General features: G+C 39.4%; 1 protein-coding gene across 13 annotated transcripts in view; it reads left to right on the forward strand.

The window, feature by feature from the left end:
* Positions 1–7: 7 nt before the first annotated feature.
* Positions 8–23,749, forward strand: part of CTPS2 (CTP synthase 2) — a 79,140-nt gene continuing 55,398 nt past the window's right edge. For 7 of the 13 annotated variants that reach the window (XR_003257475.1, XR_003257478.1, XR_003257476.1 and 4 more), the window contains exons 1-12: positions 89–246; positions 2,431–2,517; positions 2,847–2,980; positions 4,365–4,427; positions 6,505–6,710; positions 8,815–8,985; positions 9,275–9,375; positions 11,346–11,462; positions 12,327–12,410; positions 15,795–15,875; positions 18,528–18,679; positions 18,940–19,072. Coding sequence is in view for 8 of the 13 variants with exons in the window: in XM_026089602.1 (XP_025945387.1) it covers positions 2,943–2,980; positions 4,365–4,427; positions 6,505–6,710; positions 8,815–8,985; positions 9,275–9,375; positions 11,346–11,462; positions 12,327–12,410; positions 15,795–15,875; positions 18,528–18,679; positions 18,940–19,072 (1,146 nt within the window). In the remaining 5 variants the exon portion in view is untranslated. The other 6 variants (XM_026089603.1, XM_026089605.1, XM_026089608.1 and 3 more) reach the window with 6 other exon arrangements.

Here is a 23,749-nt window from a genome sequence, read left to right on the forward strand (position 1 = left end):
GAAAGGCGGTGCTCTAGCCCGCCTCCCTATGGCCCCAAGGGGCGGGGACGGGCGGAGCAGCTGAGCTGGCGGGCGAGGTAGGAAGAGCGACGCTCGCGAGGGGCGGGGAGGCGTGACGAGCTGGGCGCGCGGCCGCCGCGGGGCACCTGCCCCACGCGGGAACCGCTGGTGGCGCCGTGTGCTCAGACACGCGCGCACACCCACGCGGTTTCTCTGTATGCATCTCGCGCGGAAGACGTATGGCAGGTAACTCCCCCTTGCTGCCACCAATGCGTTAGGGTTTCCTCAGTCTCGACTAGCAGAAAGCGAGTGAGGCTCGTTCGCTGTTTACCGGTGGGGTCTGGGTAAGCGCTTTCTGCCAGAGGCCGCAGGAGTCTTCAGCCAAAGCTAGGGAAAGGTGGGCAGAAAGCAGTAGGTGCCCTTGTATTTCTCTTTCAGTGTAATGTGTCTGGTCTTTAGGGAGATGCTTCTTTTTCCCCCCAAAGACTTGCTTCTGTATGAAGATCTCCTGCTGTGTGGTTATTTCAATATTTAAAACTGCCTAAAGAAGCTGGTGACCTGGTTTATCTGAGTACAGAGTTTGATTCTGGTCATGTGTGCCAATACCTAACTTCACTGCTTTAAATACGGTGACTGAAGCTCGTGCACCCTGGGGTAAGCGCTTGCATGAGGGTTTGCCTGGCTGAGGCCATAGGCTGTAATCAGACCGTACTGGCAGCCAAGGTAAGTCAGGCTGTTTTAYCATGGTTTTTGCGCCTATTTTGCAGCAGAGCTGGCAGAAGGTCATGAGTGCTCCCCCTTCGCCTCAGATGGTCTGACACCTGACAGATCCAACCGAACTGCATCCTTATGTGGTGCAGGAGGATGTTTAAAGGTCTCAGAAAATGTTAAAACCAGATTTTTGTCAGTTAGCAAAGTTGGGAAGACAACTGCTCTGTATTTGAGGACTGAATTTAGTATGCGCTCAGAGCTTCAGGCCCTACAGCAGAGCCCGAAAGACAGCGGGTTTGCTTCCTAGTAATGACATCTCATCTTCAACCTCGGGCTGTTGGTTTAATTATCCGTTTTTTTTTAAAGCCGTCTGCCCAGGCCGTGAGCCTGTGCTGGCTCAGGTGAGAGCAGGCCCGCACCAGCACCTTCCCGTCTCGATTCTGCCCTCCCGCCCGCGACGGGAACGTGGCGCCCGGCGCTTTTCTCCGCGGTCTCCCCGCGCCCTCCTGCGGGCCGAGGTGCCCCCCGCTGCTCCGCAGCAGCGTTCCTCGGGCCGCCCCTGGGCCGCGCCCGGGCCCCGCGCAGCGACGGGGACACCCAACGGCCGCCGCCAACGGCCGCCCTCGCGCCGGCACCTGGGCGGGAGCAGAGCCGAGGTAACGGCCGCCCGCACCGTGTCGCCGCCGGCAGGGGGGGGATGGGTGGAGCGGCCTCTCTTCCGGCGCGGGCTCGCGGCCGGCCGTGGCCGCAGAGGGGCGGGCGAGGCCGGGCGGCCCCTGCGCAGGGCGCGCTGCTGAGGTGAAACACAGCGGCGGCCGCGGGGCGGGGCTGTGAGCCGCCCCCTCGCTGTGTCGGCGCCATGTGGAGGCCGGTGCAGCCCGGCCCGGTCGTGCTGGCTCGTGGCGCTGTCACTAGCAGCAGGGAGCACATTATTCTCCAGCGATTGTCGTGACTTAGAAAGCGTGTTCCCTGTCCCGCTGAGTGCTGTTTCCAAATCTCAGTATCAGCAGCAAGCACAAAATAAATATTTGCCACCACGGCTATAGTTTATTTCATAGTATAGAGCAGCACATTTGGGGTAGAGTTCTCCAAAATCTGTACTGATCAAAGTACAGTCCTGCTGGTAGGATTACGTGGAGTAATTTGTATTTCTGTGTGTCCAATTGTGCTGATTTACAGTACCCAACAGAGTGCTTGCTTCTAGTATTCTCTTTTTGCTTTTTCTCCTCAAACTATTAAACTCCTTCTCTTTTTACAAGTGCTATTGTACTTGTACTACTAGTACTGCTTACATTATTACAAGTAATATAGTAATTGGAAAGAATTGGAATATGTGTAAGTGGAGTTATTGAGTGAAACACAGAAAGTAAAACTGCAATGTGCATCTTAGCTACTGAAGTTGATGAAGGAAAGGCAATAAGTTGAGTTGCTGCCCAGAGGAGCCTAGCTGCCATTTTCAACAGCACTTGTGACTTCCCAAACAACCTTTTGTTCTCTCTTTTTTTTTCTATTGCAAGTAAACAGTGTGTTTCCTTAAGCTGCTGGGCAGTCTCTGTTCCTGAAGAAATTACAGTGAGCTTTTCATTTTGTGCATTTTCAGCTTTTCATGCCAGTCAGTGAGGTGATGGGGTTTGCAAATTTTGATCTGTCAAATATTCAAGATTTATACCTGTTGTTGACTAAATTTATTTCTTTTTTTCCCCTTTTTTCTGGAAATAGCTTTGAAAGTGACTTAGATGGTTACAAAATGCTAATGTTGAGAACTACGTTATCTGATTTGTGAAGGAAGAGTCTGAAACAAAGGAGGTATGCTCCAAATCTTAAAACCTATCCTATTAAAAAAAAAAAAGTTACATATTAAGAAAAAAATAAATGGTAAGGAAAAATTAATTCCTGGTGACATGGAATAATTTTTCTTTTTTCCTGTGTGGACCACACTTTCATGCTTTATGGGTCTTTAAAATTTGTCGTAATTACTTCCTGATTTTGCCTGTTTTATGAAATTTATGCCCATTAATTTTTTCATTTATTGATTTGCCTTAYGTTATTCTGAATTCATGTCATTGGCATGTTTGCAAATAACGAGGGGGAATGTTCCTCTTTTTTTCTTCTTTTTTCTTTTTGTTTTTCATTAGTGTTTGGTGTGAGCCCACCCATGACCAGTCCTGAATAAATTCCAAGGGTCCTTTTCTCCTGAGAATCATCTTTATGTTTGAAGTTACATACTTCTGATGGCTATCATCTTCCCTTTGTGCACACTGACAAGGAAGTAATAGTTTATTAAATCATGACTTCCTGTTATCAAGAATAAGCATGTCATTGTTGTTATGTTCTTAAACTCTGCCTCCTGAAGATCTAGGACCTTATTTATGTTACTTCAGTATAGTTAGAGGAAGAGCTATAATGTTCATTCACCAGCTGCTGCATACTACCAAAGTTTGAAGAACCATCCTGCTTAGATTTATCCTGAGCATTGTTAGATCATGTGGTGTTGCATGTTGTAGAAGACAGTAGTAGGACACACTTATTGCATTTCTTTTGAGTGGATTAGGTAAAGTAAGGTACCTAGGTAAGGAAAGATTGTTCTTGACCCCAGAATTTCAGGTCTGCGGCATGCCGTGCTGCCATTATTCAAAAATCAGTACAAGGGTTAGTGCCTATAGACCCCTGAATGCAATGTGAATGCAATTATGGTAAGATACACGCAGTGCCATCCTATTGCAGATGGGGCCGAGAAAAGATAGCAAAATCTGTGCATGTGTAAAAGCCAGAAGACGCTGGAGAACAGCAGAGGGAATTGTAGAGATAGCCTCTGCCTAGGCTATCATCCGTAACTGGATGATGCCACAGAGGCAGAGCATGCTGCAGTCTGAGTTGCACTTTTGAGCGATGTTTAACTTCTTCCTCCCTCTTCCCAGCGGAGAACATGCCATTACTTGTGTGGCTGTGAGGGAGGAGAGAACTTTCAGGGCATGCAAAGCAGGCCAGAGAAGGGGGAAGGAAGGAAGAGACAAGAGTAGGATAGAATTTTTCTTGGAGGACCTTGTTGCTTTTCAGAGTGAATTTGCCTGCTCCGTACCCCCAGTTTGCAAAATTAACTAAGATGTTGTATTGAGAACACCCTTTGTTTGAGGAAATAAAGGAGAGGCTCTTTGTCTCATGCAGGCTCAACTCCACCATTTTACTAGCAACTATGTTCTCATTAATGATAGGGTTAGATATATTGTTAGAATAGTTCAGCTAAAATCCATTAGTGTTTTTTTTAACATATATTTTGGTCATCTTTGACTATTAGGCATCTAGCAGTAGTGTTATAAACTGTAGTCTACCAACATGATATTCCAAAGCATAATTTGTAATTAGTTTTTTGGGGGATAGACAATACTTTACTAGACAATATTTTCTTAATCTACCATGTAACTCTAGACCTTGATACATTTATAGCTGTATTTCATGGTATGAACACATATTTTAATCATAAAGAGGCCTGTTAAACTTTAAAAACAGTTTTCTGTAATTGTTTTGCAGTTAACACTTGAGTTTTGCACCCATGACTGTGTCTTCTATAGGAACCTTTCTGAAGATGTCTCTCTTCTGTGATTTGTCTTATGGACTTGCAGAAACAGTGATGTGCATTGGTTTCTGCTTTTCAGGCTTGTCTGGGATGCTGCAACACTGAGAAGGTCCACATTGCTTGCAGCTGTATATCAGAAAAGGTAGAATTTCAAAGTTGTTTAACTTCTTATGTATATTTGATAACACTCACTTTATGCTGTTTTTATGACTTGTTGAACACTTGTAATGGAAACACTGAAAAATGGCTTTGTTTTCACTGTTCTGTGTCTGGACATCTATGATTTTGTAACTTGAAAGATCTTTTCCCAGTATAGGTATGTATCTTTAAAGGTAATCTGTCACTCATTTGCTCCTTTCCAACATCGTGAATAGGAGTGAATCTGTTTAGTTTGTTTCTTGTTGAGGATATTATCACTATTTAATTTCCATGTTTTTCATCTGTCATCTAGTAAAATAGTGAGTAGAATAATCAAATAAAATATTTATTCTTAAAATCAGGAATTTAAAGAAATTTATCTGAAAACAAGGTTTCTTTAATTCTAAAGCAAAAAATGTCTCAAAGTAGTAAGTATCAGTGATAAAGCTATGTCAATTAGAGGTGAAGTTGAAAGGCTTAGGAGTGAAACGCAGAGGTACCACAAACAACATGGAGCTAAAGAACCTTTCTGTAGACCTTTTTTACAAGTGTAGATATATTCAGGTTTTGGACTTGCAGTCCTAAAGCCCTTTTACTGTGGTGAATAGAAAATGTTGGGTTCATGGTCAGTTTTACTGTCCTGGAAGGAGAATAATCTAAATGTACTGGAGCCCAAGCCCGTGTATTGTATCTTAGCTATCCTTTTAAGAAATAAATTTGGACTGAATTGGATTTGCCCCTGAATCCATAATAGCACTTCTAATCAAAGCAAAGAGCTGTGTTTGCCAGTACATTCTTTACCTGAGATTTGCTGTATAATACAATTTTTGTTAGTTCAAAGTGTTTGTTCTGTGCACAGTATTAATTAATAAATAAAAAGGTGAGGAGTACTTACCTCCAAGACAAGCAGAGAGTTGTCCAAGAACTTGAAAGTGGGTCCTTAATGCAAGAATTTTATTAGACATTTACTTTTGGTGGAATTATACATTTCATAAATGAAACTAAATAACATTTCATGAAAAGTATGTGTCTTTTTTTTGTTAATGTAGACTTTCATGGGTAATGTATGTACTTCAGTATTGATTGTAATGGTTGGAATAATCTCTGTTCAAACCTCAAAGTTCAAAAAAAGAAAGTAAACACTAATTTCAGCCTATTTTCAAATAAATGTTAGTGATTCTTTTCTAAACATAGTAAGAACAAAAGACCATTGACAGTTTACTTTATGAAAAAATTGATAAGACTAGATGAAATGACTAACTAAAGGTTTAAGCTAAACCGAAGAGATAAGAGGTAGTCAGTGCAAGATGGCATAGCAATTTTTTCCCCTAAATTTTATGGTGTGCCCAGTATTGTATTTAAATCATACCAGCGAGTCCCTTTTTTTTTTTTTTTTTTAGCTTTAATTATCCAGGCTTTTTTTGAAGAGCCAAATTTTCAAGAGAGAAAGTTTCTGAATACCTGTTGTAGTATATGCTGGTATTATTGTAAAGCATTGTGAAATATGATGTTATATCTCTTCTGATCAAGGCTTTAGCACCATAATATTCATTAACTATCATGTCTATATCTTCAAGTAAGCTATAGTCACTATTTTTTGAAGGGAAAGCTACTGGGGAGAGAGCATGAGTGTTTTGGCTAATGTGGCAATGAAAAATCTTTGAGCTAAGTTCTTGGAACACATGTGAAATGATTAACTACTTTAATTTGGAAAGGATCAGGAGTGAGATTCATCTTGCCTAACTTGTGTTTCTAAAAGTTAGCTGCCTTTTGCTGTCACAGGAGAGAAATAGGTCAGATGAACCATCTTTTGGAAATGCCTATCTTTGGCATCTCCATGGGGCAGTGTATCAAAGTGGTACCTGTTCTCCACTTACTACGGAGAGGACTTAGGAGCTTAGCTTAGATATTGGTATGTAAGCTGGGAGAGAGGAATCCTGCTCCTGGAGTTCAAAATGGTGAGAGATGATTTTATTTTTTGTCTCTGAAGGCCATTTCAGCTTTCATTCTTTGCATATTGGGCCTGTGCTCTTCCCTGGGCTGAACTGGTATTCATCACAGGCATGTCTTTGTCATTCTAGATTTCCAGCTCAGGATCTGTGTGCTGCTGCTGATTTTCCAATGAAGTACATCCTGGTTACTGGTGGTGTCATCTCAGGCATTGGAAAAGGGATCATTGCAAGCAGCATTGGCACCATACTGAAATCATGTGGTCTACGTGTCACTGCAATCAAAATCGATCCTTATATAAACATAGATGCTGGAACCTTCTCACCATATGAACATGGTATGTTAGATAAAAGATTATTTTAGACTCTTGGGAAAGACTAAATCATCTTAAAATTTTAGGAGCTAAATTTTCAAAGCACATGTGATTGGTATCATTCTCCAGGTTATTACCCATGGATTCCTGACTGGAAAAAAATTGCCAATGAGCTACAAGACAATCTCGCATCCAGAAGGTTCTCATTTATAATGGAGAACATTACTTTAGCTCTCTGGCATATTATTAGTACATTCATTAAAAACAATTGTTTTCAAAGTTCCAGAATGCCTTCATCTAATAGGTGTTTCTAATTCTTTTTATTTGTCAAATTGTATCCGCTTATTTATAGCGTTTACCAAAATTTTTGGAGCTGGAGACAAATGTGTTGGTTTTATATAGAAACTTTGCTGCCTCTACCAAAAGTCCATCCATTTTTTTTCCATCTCCAGAGCTTCCAATCTCCATATATCCATACCTTCCACTATTAAAAGCTAGCAAAAAAAAAAAAAAAAAAGAAACCCTGTGGCAGAACTGAAAACAGACTGCTTTGCTTCCAAAGTGGAGGAAGAACATAGTGCAGCAGCCCTCTCTCAGAAAGCCAAATTTAACTAGTCCAGTAGTCATGAACTTTTGGAAGCACATCTGGTGCAACTTAGGCACTTGACTAGGGAAGTTCTGCCTTTACCTTTGGTGGTAAGACTTCTGCAATGACTTGAGATTGTCAGGACGTATTCCTACCCTGGCTCAAACACAGGGGAAGAGAGGGCAAGTGTGGCATCTTATTCCCACCTGTCATTTTTTTCTCTCAATTTGCAGAAAATTTTCTTATTACTTGTGAAAAAGCACAGGCCAGCAAGCTAGTAAGTACAAATTAACTGAATGGCAAGCCTCTTTTATTAACATTTTGGTGTAAATATGAGCCAAGTGATAATAATTCAGTGATTTCCAGATTTCTAAAAAGATTATTATTAAAAAAACCCCTTTATGCTCCATGGGCCTGCTTATGAGAAATATTGGCTGTGCTCTGCTTCTGTTGACTGAGATGGCAATTTAGGAGTACTGAGGAGGAGTTCAATGCTCCACAGTATTAGGCATAAGTCATCCACTCTGTTATATGTGCTTTTTCTTTTACTATTTATTGAAACAGAGTGTTGTATCTAGGTGGAGTACTTATTTCCATAGGCCAGAGTAAACCTTCAGGGGAATTACTGCTTTTTTTCTTTTTTTCTTGGGCATTAGTCCTGTAACTTGTCTAGCTGTTGATTCATTGGCTCATGGCAAAATGCTTTAGGGTTCTTCTGAAGAGCTTTCCAGTCTTACCTTAGAAACTAGAGTAGAGGCAGTAAGTTTAATTGCTTCAGAAGTTGACAAGATTCAGAGTTTAGACATTCCTTAGATGTTTAAGAAAAATCTGAACCCCAAAGCAAACTCCACAGCAGTCAGTGGAAGATTCTCTCTAGATTTTTCAGGGTCAGAAATAACCCTGGCCATGGATATAGTGGACCAAATATATGTGATGAAACAACTGAACAAGAAGCAGTGATCATATTTGTGGAAGTATTTATGTTCATCATAACTTTACTCCAGATCTAAGTCTTAATGATTAAAATAGATCCAAACAGCAAGAATTTATGATGAAGCACTTTGAAAATACATAATAATTCATGCTTAGAAAAGCACAGTTTTTGGCTGCCATATGAATTAATATGTTATTTGTAGCTGATTTATCATACCTGAAAATTGTTTTCTTCCCATCAAGGATTGTAGCATGCTGTTGAAATACCTGTAAAATATTTTTAAGTGACTTAAATATTTTGGCAATCTAACTTAAGTTCTTTTTCAAAAGCATTTGTGACTGAGGGATAGACATTCTTTGAAAAAGTAATTGTATCAGATATTCAGTCACACACGGTGGTGACACAGAGCTAGCTGTAACATGTACTTTATGATACAAAGTATTGCCCTGTGTCACTCTTTTAAAATCAATTCTTCAGTCTTAAGATACATTCATGGTACTCCTGCTGTTTGCTTAATTTCTGATTATTTTATTGCTTTTCTGTCTATTAAAATTTTCCTCGTAAACTATCTTATGTTATTTTTAATGATTTCACTTTCTTTTTTTCAGGTGAAGTTTTTGTATTGAATGATGGTGGAGAAGTTGACTTAGATTTGGGAAATTATGAGAGATTCTTGGACATTAATCTCTATAAAGATAACAACATCACCACTGGGAAGATATATCAGCATGTCATCAATAAAGAAAGACATGGTGATTACCTGGGAAAAACTGTTCAAGGTGATATTTTTAATTCTGTGGGTTGTTACTCTGTTCAGTCTTCACAAAAGAGTGCTCTGGCTAGAGCAGCTGCTCCTTGCTGCATTGGCTTGCTCCTTCTCTCCTTCCCAGGAAATGTGGTCCTATTCTTGTGATGCTGGGCTTCTGCAATCAGGGAAAGGCGGAATATAAATAGGGGCTGATAGTTCCCTTTTCACTTCCTGCTCATTTTTCCTCCTTTCCTTTGAAGAGTGATATATGGGCCTAAAATAAGAAGTGCTTCCCTTATTTGTTTTGCTTTGTCTTGCAGTTGTTCCACACATCACTGATGCGGTTCAGGAATGGGTAATGAATCAGGCAAAAGTTCCTGTGGATGATGACAGAAAAGAACCACAGATTTGTGTAATTGAGGCAAGTGTGGAACCTTTTAGCATATATATCTGTAGTGAACACAAAGACCTAGCTTTCTTTCTTTTTGCTATTTGCCATAAGTAAATCAGACTGAAGTTTTATGGAAAGCAGCAATACGAAGAGACATGTTGTATATTCTTTATGATTTGTTCTGAGAGTGATAGGCATGCTCTACGGCTTCTCTTAACCTGGCTAAATCCCTTCCAGAATACTGCTGAAACTGAATTGCTTAAGAGTTTATTAATTTATAAAAATAAAGCAGTCAGTAATTGTAAAGTGAAGTACCTGCCACAAGACAAAGATATTGGACTGAAGCTACGTGTACTCTGTTAATAGTATTAAGAAAACTTGTGTAGTATCTCCAAATCTCCTACAGTCAGTAGGATAACCCATAACATTTTAGCTTTCCATATGGCTTCAGATGCTCCATTATGTTGCTCATGGTCCTATTTGCAGGAATATATTTAAGCACTGTATGAGTTAACTTTTGGCTTTCTGGTTTTATTTTTAAGATCTCCTRAAGTACCTTAGTTAATCATTTAACTGGTTCGTGTTCTGCACAATGGAAATAATGAGTTTCACCTATCCTTGGTAAGGTGTTTCAGACAACTGGAAGAAAGGCAGCCAGTAAGTGCTAGGTATTACTATTACAACGTTAGTGGAAAATGCAGAAAAACATGATACCTGGGAATTTGGCAAAAGAATATGTTGTAGGTTTTAATGCTAGAAGTGACCACTGTAGTTGCTAGTGTGATAAACTGTGTGACCCAGGCCACAGAGAATTGCTTGTTATTTCTTATAGAAAGCCCATAACTTCTTTTTGCTTTCTAGCACATAATTTTGGAAGTGATTCTGCCTTGCTATCAAGTATTAACCTCAGGTTTTGCCTTGATTAAAATATACTTATTTATATAGCTATAAATCTTTTTATGAAGTGTGCAGAAAACTCAAACATTTCATTTAAAATAAGTGGAAAAACAATAAATAGAAAAGTTGCACAAGAACATTAACAAGTGGTGGGATTGTCAGTCCTTTAACTTAAAGCTTAATTTTCTGTTTCTTCCGTGTAAGGTTTTTTTCAGTATGGTTCAAGACTCATAAAAATACTTTTTTCGGGGCTTTCTGATACATGTAATTGTCTTTCAATTGTGAAATACTGAAGGAGTTAGATTGAATGTGTCTGTCAAGTACAAATGTAGTTGTCAGAAGCTTTTCCAGTCCTGGGTCAACACATACATGCATTTCTGCCAGCAGCCACATGGGGGCACAGGAAGACCATATTCTGAAATATGTTCACTCCACAGACTTAAGAGACAATTACTTTATTCAGTGTTTAGTGTCTCTATTACAGCTCTTTCTGTCTTTAAGAGAAATCTAATTCATGTCTTTATAAATCAAGTTCGTCATAGTCTTGGTCTGTATCCCCCTTTGGTTTGGTAATAAATGTTTAAATGTTTTTAAAACTTGAAAAAATATTTCGTATTGTCCATATGGCATTTCCTGATGTTGGAGAGCTATGATAATGTTGCTAGATGTCTGTATCTTGTTGGCCCCAACTGTTTATTAATCTGGCAGTCAGGAAAATAAAAACAGCTTCTCTGTACAAAAGCCTTTACATCAGCTAAATGATGGTTACTTGTTCACCACTTTGAAGGTAATGAAAATCATCTGAAAGCATGCATTTTTCAATAGCACCACATGTTTTCCTGTGCGGAATATATATGTTTGGTGTTAAGAGAGTGTAATGAGCGTGGAAAGTCATTTAAGTTCTCCACAGGAAGCAAAACATGCAGAACAGATGAGAGTTGGGCTCTTTGCAGAGTAAACTTGCAAAAGCAAATTTCAGTTGCCCCCCTTTTGTCCCCCCTTTTTTTAGATAAAGATAAGAGAAATTGATGAAGCTGTAAGAAGTAGACTTTGTTTTGTTTTCACTTTCTGCCACTCTGACAGGTCCAAGCTTTCTTTTTCAGCTGGGGGGAACTATTGGAGACATTGAAGGAATGCCATTTATTGAGGCATTTAGACAGTTCCAGTTCAAAGCAAAAAGAGATAACTTCTGTAATATCCATGTTAGTCTAGTACCACAGGTAAGTTATTAAAATTATTAAAATTGAATATATTTTAATTTTTAGCTAACTTTTACTCTGTATTGGATTTTATATTTGTTTACTTTGTCCCCTTCAGAAGGGATGTTGGAGGGGATTAGAGATTAAGAGACACAAAACCCTGCCCTACTGGAATTAAAAAAGGCCCTGGCACTTTTTTTATTGATGCAAGAATCTGTTTTCATGTTCCAAGTTACAAAAAAGAAGAATTTATCAATATTAATTTATCTAGAAAGTTGCATATACTTCTTGTACAGGGCCGAAAGTGTTTTTTTCATTCTAACTCTAAATTTTACTTCACAAAGAGGTTTTGTTATTATTTTAAGAGATAAATATTCATTGGGAAGATTTTGGTAAGCAGATGTTTGGTGGTGATGACATGATTGCACTTTGTATAGATAAAAAGAGAATATTAACCACTGCAGCTGATTTTCAGTGGGATTGATTCTGTGTATTTGAGAACAGAATTATTTACTATATCTGATTATTTCCAAGGATAGTCATTGAAGGCTTTGTGCTGTGTTGGACATTTTCCATTTATTAGCAAAGTCCAACTTTTGGAATTTTCTCCTTCTCCTATCTGAGTCAATTATATTGAAATTTTTTATCTGAAAAAAACCCAAAACAAGCCTCACTTGAATAAGGGCCGTATGTTTCTTCACAGATTTTCTAATATATGCAATAACAGTGTTTGAACAGTGTCTGTTTCTGGCATGTTGCAGCTCTGTTTAGATGTATGCTTACCTCCTGCATGTATTATTACTTGTAATGACTTTTCTCTTTCTATCTGTAACTGCTCTGTTAATAGATATTAGTTGTTTGAACTTTCAAAATATGTCTTTCCAGCCTAATGCCACTGGTGAACAGAAGACCAAACCAACACAGAACAGTGTTCGAGCATTGAGGGGCTTAGGCTTATCTCCAGATTTGGTGAGTTCATGAGTCAATAAATACAGATTTTTATCTATATTTCATCTAGAAGTATCCTTGCATGAGCAGTGTTCAGAGTCTGCCTTATTCTCTCGTGAGAGATGAGAACTTTAAAATAATTGCAACATATAAGAGGCACTGCTGCATGAAAGCCACAGGAAATTAAATTACACAAACTCACTTTAAGTTAACACAGTCCAACTCCCTGCAGTATCCTGGGACTGTAGCTATGTTCTTCCTGTAAAGGGATCTTTATAGAAAAATCACTCTTCACTGCTTAAAAATTGTCAAAAGTTCAGATTTCTCAGTTCACTTTGTGGGACGACCTAGAATGCTTTTGGGATCAAACATTCTTCCACAAATTTCTTTTTATGCATGAGTAAAGAGAAGCAATCTTACCTTTGAAAATATACTGCCTTTAAAAATATTCCTGATTGGAACTATAAAAGCTATGGATTCATTTTCAAAGTAAGGCTCCTTATTCCTTTTGTGCAATGAACTTGCACTTGTGGTATAATGATCCCAAAGCCAGCAAGTTTTAGCTTATGCCAATGGGCAGAAGATGTCAAAGGCTGAACTCCTTCCATTCTCACTCCCCAGTGCTCCTGTTAGCCAGTATGTGCTTATTCTCTGGATGCAATACTTGCTTCTCTGGGACTTTTCCTTGGGAGCAGAGAGGAGATAGAAGTAGTTTGCAGCTCCCTGTTGTCATATTGGCCTGCTATTGAGAAGAGAGCCTGGAGCTCACTTTAATTTGCTTGCTCAAGCGTTAGTAGCAGGGAGGCTGGGGCAGCACAGGCTTCAAATGCCAGTATAACCTCAGTTCAAACTTATTCTTCACATCTTCCTGAGCTGCAGCTGACACAGTTGAAGACAGTCTGTTTCTTGATCTCTCCCTGGAAGAGAAGAGGACGATTTTGCCCTTTTCTGTAAGGCTGCTTGTTAAGTCACAAGTCTGGAAGCTGTCAAACATTTTCGTTCCCTGTGCTATTTCCATTCACCTACATTCCCCTGGGAGAAAAGGCCTCTTAGCCCTTCTCAGAAATGAAAGAGCAGTGACACTGGTGTTCACTGGTTCTGTATAATAGTGGTATCCTCAAAAAGGAGAAATGATTCTTAAAAGGATATTCACACAATTAAATTCTGTTGTTGTGCTTTTTTCTGTGTTTTTTTTTTCTTGAACTTTTGCAAGAGTTGACTTTTTGGTCTATGTGTTTTTCTAGTTGAAAGCTATTTTTTCAACTGAAAGTTAAATTATATGGTATCTCACAAGCATGACATAAGGGGCATCTTTTTTCTTTCTTTTTTTTTTTCCTGTTTGTGGAGGGAAAGCCTGATTTATTAATACACTGCTGCTCTACATTCCAAACTTCAGGGCCTAAATTTCAAAATCCCTCATGTGCTGCTAATTGCATATGGAAAGTTACACCTAATTTCTGGAAGCTGTTAAGATAATTGCTGGTGCCTGATTTTTTTTTTCCCCCCCAGATCAGTTTTTAAAAGCCTGTTAAATGTGTGTGTGTGAGTGTGAGTGTAAAATAAAAGGAAAATGGACTAATATAGTTACTTTCTCACATCTTGAGTTACTGCCTGGGGCAGTCCTGGGACTGCCAGAAGGGCAGTCAATTTTTTTTTTTACTGATGCTGTTGACCCCTAAAGYACAGAGAGATTACGCTCTGAACAATGCTGGTCTGCACTGTCATAAAGTTGCCAGGGCATTGTTTCAATAAAACTTTTAAATTGAGTGCTCTCTTGGCCAGGGGCCCAACGCAAGACAGCCCGTGGGGAAGGTCCTAGGACAGCAGTTAGGAGGGCTTCTTCTGTAAGCTCTGCTGCCAGGCTGCCACGTCTAAACCTGGCTAGACTTGTTCTTGCTAGCTGCTGCCTCACTGTTTGGTCCCAGGCATCCTTGAGGTGGCGTGCTGGGCCAGTCTCAGCTGTGTGTATATGGGGGACTGCTCTCTGTGGTGTGTTCTGAGAGCTTAGTGAATACACTGTGTCTGCAGGTTTAATGGACTTTGTTATGGCATTTTGAAAAATGATTGTATGTTTGCCAATGCTGCCCTATTTGGTTGAATCATTCCTCTTCCTTTTTGTATTCTGTTGCTTTGAGATGCATCTCTCAGCCACTGTTACTATAGTTTTGCGTTTTCATGATGCTTCTGATGCTTCTAATTTGACTCCATTAACTCTAATTTTTAACTTTAAATTTATTGCAGCAAGATGAATCTTAGATTTCAAAGTGGATGTGATCATGTGCTCATACTATCGTGGTTATGAATAATGTCTTCAAACAGTACCCAGTTTTTAAATACAATTATATGTTCTGCTGTGCTTAACTGAAGAGAATGTACAAGTTATGTCAAAATTCTTTTTGATTATTGAAGTATTTGCTAATTTTCCCTTGCATTTGGCATTGTTTTTCTGATTCTCAAATTTCTTGCAGGGGTAGGGGAAGTTGATTAGATTTTTATCAATTTAAGCATAGCTAAGTTGCATTCTAGAAGGTGATCAATGATCAGCCACAAGTTTCTGAACAAAAAAAGGCTTAATGTGTTAAGTAATTGCATTTAATGTGTTAAGTAGTTGCATTTACTAGACAGAAGGGGAAAATAATAAATTACTCTTTTAAGAGGATTGTTATACTTGAGGCAGGATTCCAAATAAATGACAAAGGTAAGTAACCTATAGGCACATTCAGACAGCAGTTCAGTGTTCCTAAGTTAGTTGCCTAAAGTCAAATATTGCAAAAACCTTCCAACAAACTCCAAAGCACATGCTTATTTTCTTTGTTGGAAAAAATTGCAAGTATTTCTTAAAATACTTGAGTTTTACTTCTATCAGCAAAATAATCACAGAATAATTGCACCAGAAAAAAATAGAAAATTGTAAAATAGTTTCTTTTCATTTTCTGCCTTCCTTTTTAATCATGAATTAACAACTTCAAAAAAGGCATTGAAATACTGAAGGGATAGAAAACACACATGTAAACTAAGTGTGCTGCTCTGAGCTCAACTGATAAGGTCACAATACTTCTTTTGATTCATTGTATTATTTGTACTTACAGAGATGCTTGACTTTTACTTAAATAGTGTTACAATAATGGCTACAAAAAAGGAGAGCACGAGAAAGCAACATTATAGAGGAAGCTATAGAAAGATTAAGTAATAAAAGTGGGCCAGTATGAGCAAGTGTTCTTGGGGTAATTGATTTACTTCAGCTTTGCTAGCAGATATTTGCGAGCTATGATGTATAGTAGAGCTCAAAAAAAAAAAGTATATTTGCACTGGATTTCTGAAGGAGATGATCTTCATGAACAGTATTGAGGATCTTCTCCAGGTTTTCCTAGTAAAGATTTATGATTTTTCTTTCTATTGTGACAGATTGTCTGCAGAAGTGCAAAGCCTATAGAAATGGCAGTGAAGGAAAAGATCTCCATGTTTTGCCATGTGGAGCCTGAACAGGTCAGTAATGAACAGTTTGTTCATCATTACATATGTAGGAAAGCATCCAAATATTTATGTGCATTTCTATTTTCAACTTCAGATAATTTTATTAATATGGTATTGTTTCTACAATTTTTCTCTTGCTGTCATATGCACTATAACTCTTAAAAATATTGGGATTTTATATTTTAAATTTTATACATCAAATAGTCATTAACAGTGTAAGCACATTTTATATTATGGTACAATTATTTAATAGGTTATAAAGAATTAATAAAAGGAATAGATTTTGAATGCATGGTTAATTGTTATAAATTGTCATGAAAACTGTGCAGTTCCATAGACTGCTGAAAGCTATGGTTGGTGACTGTTCATAAATCATCTCAGGTGGTTATAATAATGGATGAACAAAGTGTGGTTGAAGTTAAGGATTTTGCTTATATCCGTAGATCATCACGGTCACGTGAAAATTCCTACAGTGATAATGTGTAATAGGCTATTTGTGCCCTTTAACATGCTTAGAACATCTATGGTATAGTTATATATCCTTTTGTAATTCACGTATGATTTTGACTTTAATTCCTGTGGCTAACTGCTATTTGAATACTAATTTTGGTAAATCAAATGCCCTTTAATATTTTTGGAAGTGAAAGCATGTTACTCTTTAATGTAGCAGATAATGTTAAAAGGATAATAGATGCTAACACTGATGCTGTATTTCAAATATGTGTCAGTGTTGACCTCTCTGCAGATGTGTAAGAAATAAATCTTTTTATAGTAAGATCCCAGATGAGGACATAGAGGACAGCATGGCCATTAGTTTTCCCCCCCTTGCCCATCTCTGTCTTACTATCTATAGGAAACAATCCCTTTGAGCTAGCTTCTGGAAAATCTTCCGCTCATCTGTATAACCATACCAAGAGTCCCATGCATACCTGAGCTTTCAGAAGAGCTCAGTCTCAGGGAAGGAGCTCTCTGCCTGGCATTGCACTGTTCCAGAGATCTGCCTTTGCGGGTAGGAGTTCGATAGCTGTACTGCTCACAGCTTTCATGAGAAGCTGGCTGTATCAATCTGGACAGAGTGCTGCACTGTTCCTGTACTGTTCTGGTTAGCTCAGATTTCTATACACAGTAATACTGTGTTGTGTAATATAGGTGTGCCCTGGGTGGTAGGACCCGGTGGACTGACATGTCATTCTGTCCAGGTGCCATGCTCTGTTGCAGCCTTATCTTTTTCTTTTTGTAACTGCTCCCATCAGAATTCTGGAAGGCCATCCTTAACTACCCTGTGTGTCTTAAAATTAATGAACCACTTCTGGATTTCTGAAGATACTGGCCATTGAAACAGTCTTTCCAGAAGAGACCACAGATTCCATGAATTTCAAGCTCTGTTGGCTAGATCACTCAAGATGTGCTTCCCTGTAGTTGGAATAGTACAAAGACCACATCTCTAGATATTTCCTGAAATGAACCTGGATTTTTTGTGAACTGAAAGATTAGGTGCATTATCAGTCTTTTTCCTGGAGCTATGCTCACTGCGGGCAGAAGAGAAGCTGCAGATTTAATTTGTGTCTAGAGCTGTGGTTTATTACCTCAAGGGGATCAGGCTTTTTAGCTCACCTTCCCCATTCCATTTCTTTGCTGTCATAACTAGTCCAAGACCATATGCTATTTTGTCACAGACTTCCTCTAAGTGGATTTTTTGATTTGCTTTTATCAAGTGGCTGTTGAGTGGCTTCCTCCTCACTTCAAAGTATGTGCCACTGAAACAAAAGCAGTGTCTTTGGCTTGTTTCAGGATTTTAGCAATCTCCATCGTCAGCAAGACTGTAATCCAGGGCAGCCAGTGGTTCTTTCTAAATATTATGTCCTTAACATGGTAGCTTTTAGCTGCCAAGTTTGGAAGAACAGTTGGATAAGCCTTACTTCCATTGTAGGAGGGTTGTGGCTGCCCTGTTCTTTTTGGTGTGGAATGGGCACGCAGAGAAGCGTGTGTACATACTTTACTTGGTGAACAAAAATAAGTAAAGGATAACTAAGGAAGCATCCTTTATTTCTCATGTGTTTCGGGGAGAGGACACTTGTGGTCATGGTTCTGAACTCTACAGTCTCATGTAGGCTAAATGCAATGAACTTAACTGCAAGCAGCTTGGACACTGTTTATAAATACATGTTCTTAATTAAATGACCCGTGAATGGGCTACATTAATCATTTAATTACATAATCTAATTCACTAAGGAAATCCTTTGTAGGAGATTCTATCACAATATAGACGGATCTGTTTTGTGAGGTTCCATTTGTGTTCATTCTTTCCCAGTAAATATTTTCTGTGAGAGAAGAAAGTTTTTTTTTTTTTTTTTTAAACAAACACGACTTCTTGTGGTGCCAGATGTTTGTATTAAAACGGACATGTTGATAGGCTTGACAAGCTGTGTTTGTACCATGTTGCAATGAAGAAGGGGAACCCATTTTTACTTTCAGGGTAACTTTTTCCTCATAGATTTGTAGAACCTTAAACACTGGCTGTATTGTCCTGCTCATTCACAGAAAAGTGTGTGAAAAGTATAATGTATGTAGAATACAAAATGCATGTGATATACAAAATGTGGAATGTATGTTCTCTGTGAAAAATATTTAGATAACTTTTTTATGTTATGCTTTTTTTATTAGGTGATATTTATCCATGATGTTTCTTCCACTTACCGAGTACCAATCCTGCTGGAGGAACAAGGCATCATTAAGTATTTTAAACATAGGTTAAATTTACCTATTGATGACCAGCCAAGTGATCTTCTAATGAAATGGAAGAAAATGGCTGACAGGTATTCTAAGTCCTGATACTCTTTCTGGAAGTGTTTGAATTCAATCAGTTAGATTCTTAGCTGCTGTGAAGTGACCAAACTGGACTGCTGCGTTTAGTAGAGTGCTGCTGATCAACACCTGAGGATGCTTTGAATTTAAAAACATGGATAGTTTTGAGATTTTAGAAGGTGTTTTGTGAGATTAAAGACAGAGCAAGCATTTGTTAAAGTGCTTTCTTTGTGAAAACTAGAGTAATAACTAGAAAACTTGTTTTTGTCAGGTATGAAAGGTTGCTGAAGGTGTGTTCCATAGCTCTCGTTGGCAAGTACACGAAACTAAGTGACTGCTATGCATCTGTTTTCAAGGCTCTGGAACACTCAGCGCTGGCAATTAATCACAAACTGGATTTAATGGTGAGGATATGTCTGCTTTTTGCTTTCAGGAATACTTTGAATACACTGTGTTAGCTTCCATCACATGAGGCAGTTTTAATTCATATTATAATTAGGAAATAAATCATGAAGATAAATACAGAATGGCTATACATTTCACTTTTTGAGAAGTCTTTAGAGATTTAATTTTTTTTTTTTGAACTGAACTTATCTGAAAAGAACACTGCAGTTACCTAGCATTGGAGCTGATGAAAAACAGACTTTACCTGCAAATTTTTATTTACTACCAAGGGTAAGTTTTATTTGTTCTAATGAGACTACTTATGTTGGTGAGATCAGCCCAAGAAAGACAAGAGAAAATAAGAGAAAATAAATTTAAAAAGCAGTTAAGTTTCTTTTTAAAATCTGGTGTCAGAAGCTGCTGCTGCTCTTAACTTCTGGTAATATTCTGAGAGCAGCCCAATATCTTTTCATCAGGATTCTCCATGGTGTGACATGTTATTCAGTGTTTGTGGGTAATGACATCAGAATTGGACCAGAAACTTGGTTTCTCCAAGAAGATAACTCCTCAAGTAAGGGACTATTTAATGACTTAATTTGCCTCTCACTTTAGAAATAGAATCTTGAACTCTACATGGAAAAGTGTTACCAGCTCTCTTACTGGTGGAACTATCTGCTTCCATTGCTGAGTTTTGCTGCTAGGGTTGGCAAGTCTGGAACAGGAAAGCAGTGCTGAAGTATATGTTAGTATCAGTTAATGGGTACAGAGGACATTTTGGTAACTTACAGTAGCAAAACAGTAATAAGTGGTCACAAAGTATCAGTAACAACATGTTGCTCTAGTATGGTATCACTACGTGATTTTAGAAAAATTCACCAAAGTGAGCAGTTGCAGGCTGTACTGTACATAGTGAAGAATTTATGCATTGTGTTCACTGCTACAAAGTATCTATGAAGTTATAAGGAATAAGTGGGATTCAAGTAAGGATTACGTGTTTATGTGACTAAGAAGCCACTTAGTATGTATCATGGAAAATATATTAAAAAACYCTCAGCTTAGGGAAAGTATAATAGCTTACGTTTCAAGGCTAAAGCTTGCTTTTTTCCTTTGGCGAAGGGGAGGAAACCTTCTGTTACTGGGTTAGGTGCTCTCCTTGTGTATAGGGTTAGTACCAGGCCTATGGACTACTTAAGTTCTACCTCAGTTCAATTCAAATATTTAGGGATTTGCTTGACAGGATCCCATGGGAGATGGGAGAGCAAAGAGGCCTAGGAGGGCTGCTTGATCTTCAAAAACAACTTCTCAAAGCATGGTAGTCAAGGAGGAATGGCAGAAGGCTGGCATGGATGAACAGGGAACACCTGACTGAGCTCAAATGCAAAAGCGAAGTACACAGAAAGTGGGAGTGGAGATGAGCTACCTGGGAAGAATATAGAGACACTGCTTGAACATGCAGGGATGGAGTTCAGCTAGAGCTGGAACTAATGACAGATGCAAAGAAGGCCAACAAGAAAGGCTCCTTAAGTACATTGTCAACAAAGGAAGGTTGAGGAAAATGTGGGCCTGCTGCTCAATGGGGAAGGAAACATAGTAACAAAAGATGTGGAAAAGGCCGAGGTACAGGCATACCTCATTTTATTGTGCTTCACTTTATTGCGTTTTGCAGATATTGCATTTTTTACAAATTGAAGGTTTGTGGCAACCCTGTGTCAAACAAGTCTGTCGGTGCCATTTTTCCAACAACATGTGCTCACTTCATGTCTTTGTGTCACATTTTGGTAATTCTCGCAATATTTCAAACTCTTTCATTATTATTATATCTGTTATGGTGATCTGAGGTCAGTGATCTTTGATGTTACTATTGTAATTGTTTTGGGGCACCACGAATGGCGCTCATATAAGACGGCGAACTTAATCGATCAATGTTGTGTGTGTTCTGACTGCTCCACCGACTGGCCGATCCCCCATCTCGCTCCCTCTCCTCGGGCCTCCCTATTCCCTGAGACACAACAACATTGAAATTAGGGCAATTAATAACCCTACCATGGCCTCTAAGTGTTCAAGGGAAAGGAAGAGTCGCATGTCTCTCACTTGAAATCAAAAGCTGGAAATGATGAAGCGTAGTGAGGAAGGCATGTCGAAAGCCGAGACAGGCCGAAAGCTAGGCCTCTTGCGCCAAACAGGTAGCCAAGTTGTGAAGGCAAAGGAAAAGTTCTTGAAGGAAACTCAAAGTGCTACTCCAGTGAACACACCAATGATAAGAAAGCGAAACAGCCTCTTGCTGATGTGGAGAAAGTTTTAGCAGTCTGGATAGAAGATCAAACCAACCACAACATTCCCTTAAGCCAAAGCCTAATGCAGAGCAAGGCCCTGACTCTCTTCAGTTCTGTGAAGGCTGAGAGAGGTGAGGAAGCTGCAGAGGAAAAGTCTGATGCTAGCAGAGGATGGTTCATGAGATTGAAGGAAAGAAGCCGTTTCCATAGCATAAAAGCACAAGGTGAAGCAGCAAGTGCTGATGTAGAAGCTGTAGAAATGACAACAGAGGATTTAGAATATTATTAGAACTTAGCAGYGGCAGGKTTTGAGAGGATTGACTCCAATTTTGAAAGAAGTTCTACTGTGGGTAAAATGCTATCAAACAGCATCGCATGCTACAGAGAAATCCTTTGTGAAAGGAAGAGTCAATTGATTCAGCAAACTTCATTGCTGTCTTATTTTAAGAAATTGCCACAGCCACCCCAACCCTCAGCAACCGCCACCCTGATCAGTCAGCAGCCATCAACATTGAGGCAAGACCCTCCATCACCAAAAAGATTATGACTCGCTGAAGGCTCAGGTGATGGTTAGCTTTTTTAGCAATAAAGTATTTTTTAATTATGTACATTATTTTTTTAGACATAATGCTATTGCACACTTAATAGACTACAGTATAGTGTAAACATAACTTTTATATGGACTGGGAAACCAAAAACTGCGTGTGACTTGCTTTATTGCGATATTCACTTTATTGTGGTGGTCTGGAACCTAACCTGCAATATCTCCGAGGTATGCTCATACTCCGTGCTTTTTGTGTCTTGATTTTTCACTGGTCAGGTCTGGCCACTGGCCTCCTGATTCTCTTAACAGAGTTTGTGGGAATGCAGCATTACCATAGCAGAAGAAGATGATACAGTTAAGGAGTACTGGAACCGACTGGATGTATACAAGTCCATGGAACTAGACAGGATGCATCCCAGGTTCCTGAGGGATCTGGCTGATATCACTGTGAAGCCACTTGCCAACTCTGAGGTGTCATGGCAACTGGAGGAAGTTCCTGATAATTAGAGAAAGGCAAATGTCACACCCATCTTCAAGAAAGGCAAGAAGGAGGGTCTGGGGAACTGCAGGTGGTTAGTCTTCATTGTTCCCTTGGAAGGTTGTGGACTAAATCCTCAGCATTGTTTCTAGTCACATGAAGAACAAGAAGGTGATTGGGAACAGCCAGAATGGATATACAAAGGGCAGATTTTGCCTGACCAATTTGATTGCCTTCTGTGGTGAAATGACTGGTTGTGTGGAGACAGGAAGAGCAGTGTATGTTGTATACCTTGACTTTAGCCCAGACTTTTGACACAGAGTCCCATAGTATCTAGTAGTCAAATTGATGAGATAGAGACTGGACAAGTGGATGATAAGGTGAGGGGATAATTGGTTGGACTAGCAGGATCAGTGGGTGGTGATCAGCAATACAAAATTCAACTTATGTTTAGCTTGCTTGATCTAATTTGCATGCCTCAGGAACTGATACTGGGACCAGTACTGTTTAATGTCTTTATTAATGACCTGAATGGAGTGCACCCTCAGGAATTTTGAGGATGATACCAAACTGGGGGCAGCTGTTGGTATCCTGGAAGGCAGGGTTGCTATTCAGAGGGACCTTGACAAGCTGAAGGAATGGGCTGACAAGAACCTCATGAATTTCAGCAAAGGTAAATTCAAAGTCCTGCATCTGGGATGGAATAACCCCATCACTAATACAGAATGGGGGCTGGCTGGCTAAAAAGCAGCTTGCAGAAAAGGACATGGAGATCCTAGTAGACAAGTGTAACGTGAGCCAACAGTGTGCCCTTGCAGTAAAGAAGGCCAACAGCATCCTGGGCCATCCTATTAGCAAGAGTGTAGCCAGCAGGTTTAGGAAAGTGACTGTTCCTCTCTCTTTAGGACTTGTGAGTCTGCACTTGGACTACTGTATTCAGTTTTGGCCTCCCTGTACAAGAAACACTGACATACTGAAGTGAGTTCTGGGGAAGGTCACCAAGATCAGGGGGCTGAAGTGCATGGCATGTGAGGAGAGGCTGGGAAAAGTGGGTTTGTTCAGCCTGGAGAAGAGGAAGCTTTCAGGGGGGATCTTAATGCTGTGTACAACTATCTACAGAGAGGGTGAAGAAGACACATAGTCAAGCTTCTTTCAGAAGTGCACAGCAAAAGGTTGAGAAGCAACAGACCCAGTTAGGAACATGAGAAATTCTGACTCCATAAAAGGGGAAAAAAATTACCGTGAGGGTGTCCAGATGCCCTGAGAAACTGTGAGATCTTTGGCCTTGGACATGTTCAAATCTTGACTGGAAATGACCATGAGCAACCTGCTCTAATTTGACGTGCTTTGAAAAGGGGGTTAGGCTAGACTCCCAAGGCCCCCTCCAACCTGCATGATTCTG

This window comes from Apteryx rowi, unplaced genomic scaffold, assembly GCF_003343035.1.
Source record: "Apteryx rowi isolate R43461 unplaced genomic scaffold, aptRow1 scaffold_823, whole genome shotgun sequence".
Taxonomy (NCBI): domain Eukaryota; kingdom Metazoa; phylum Chordata; class Aves; order Apterygiformes; family Apterygidae; genus Apteryx; species Apteryx rowi.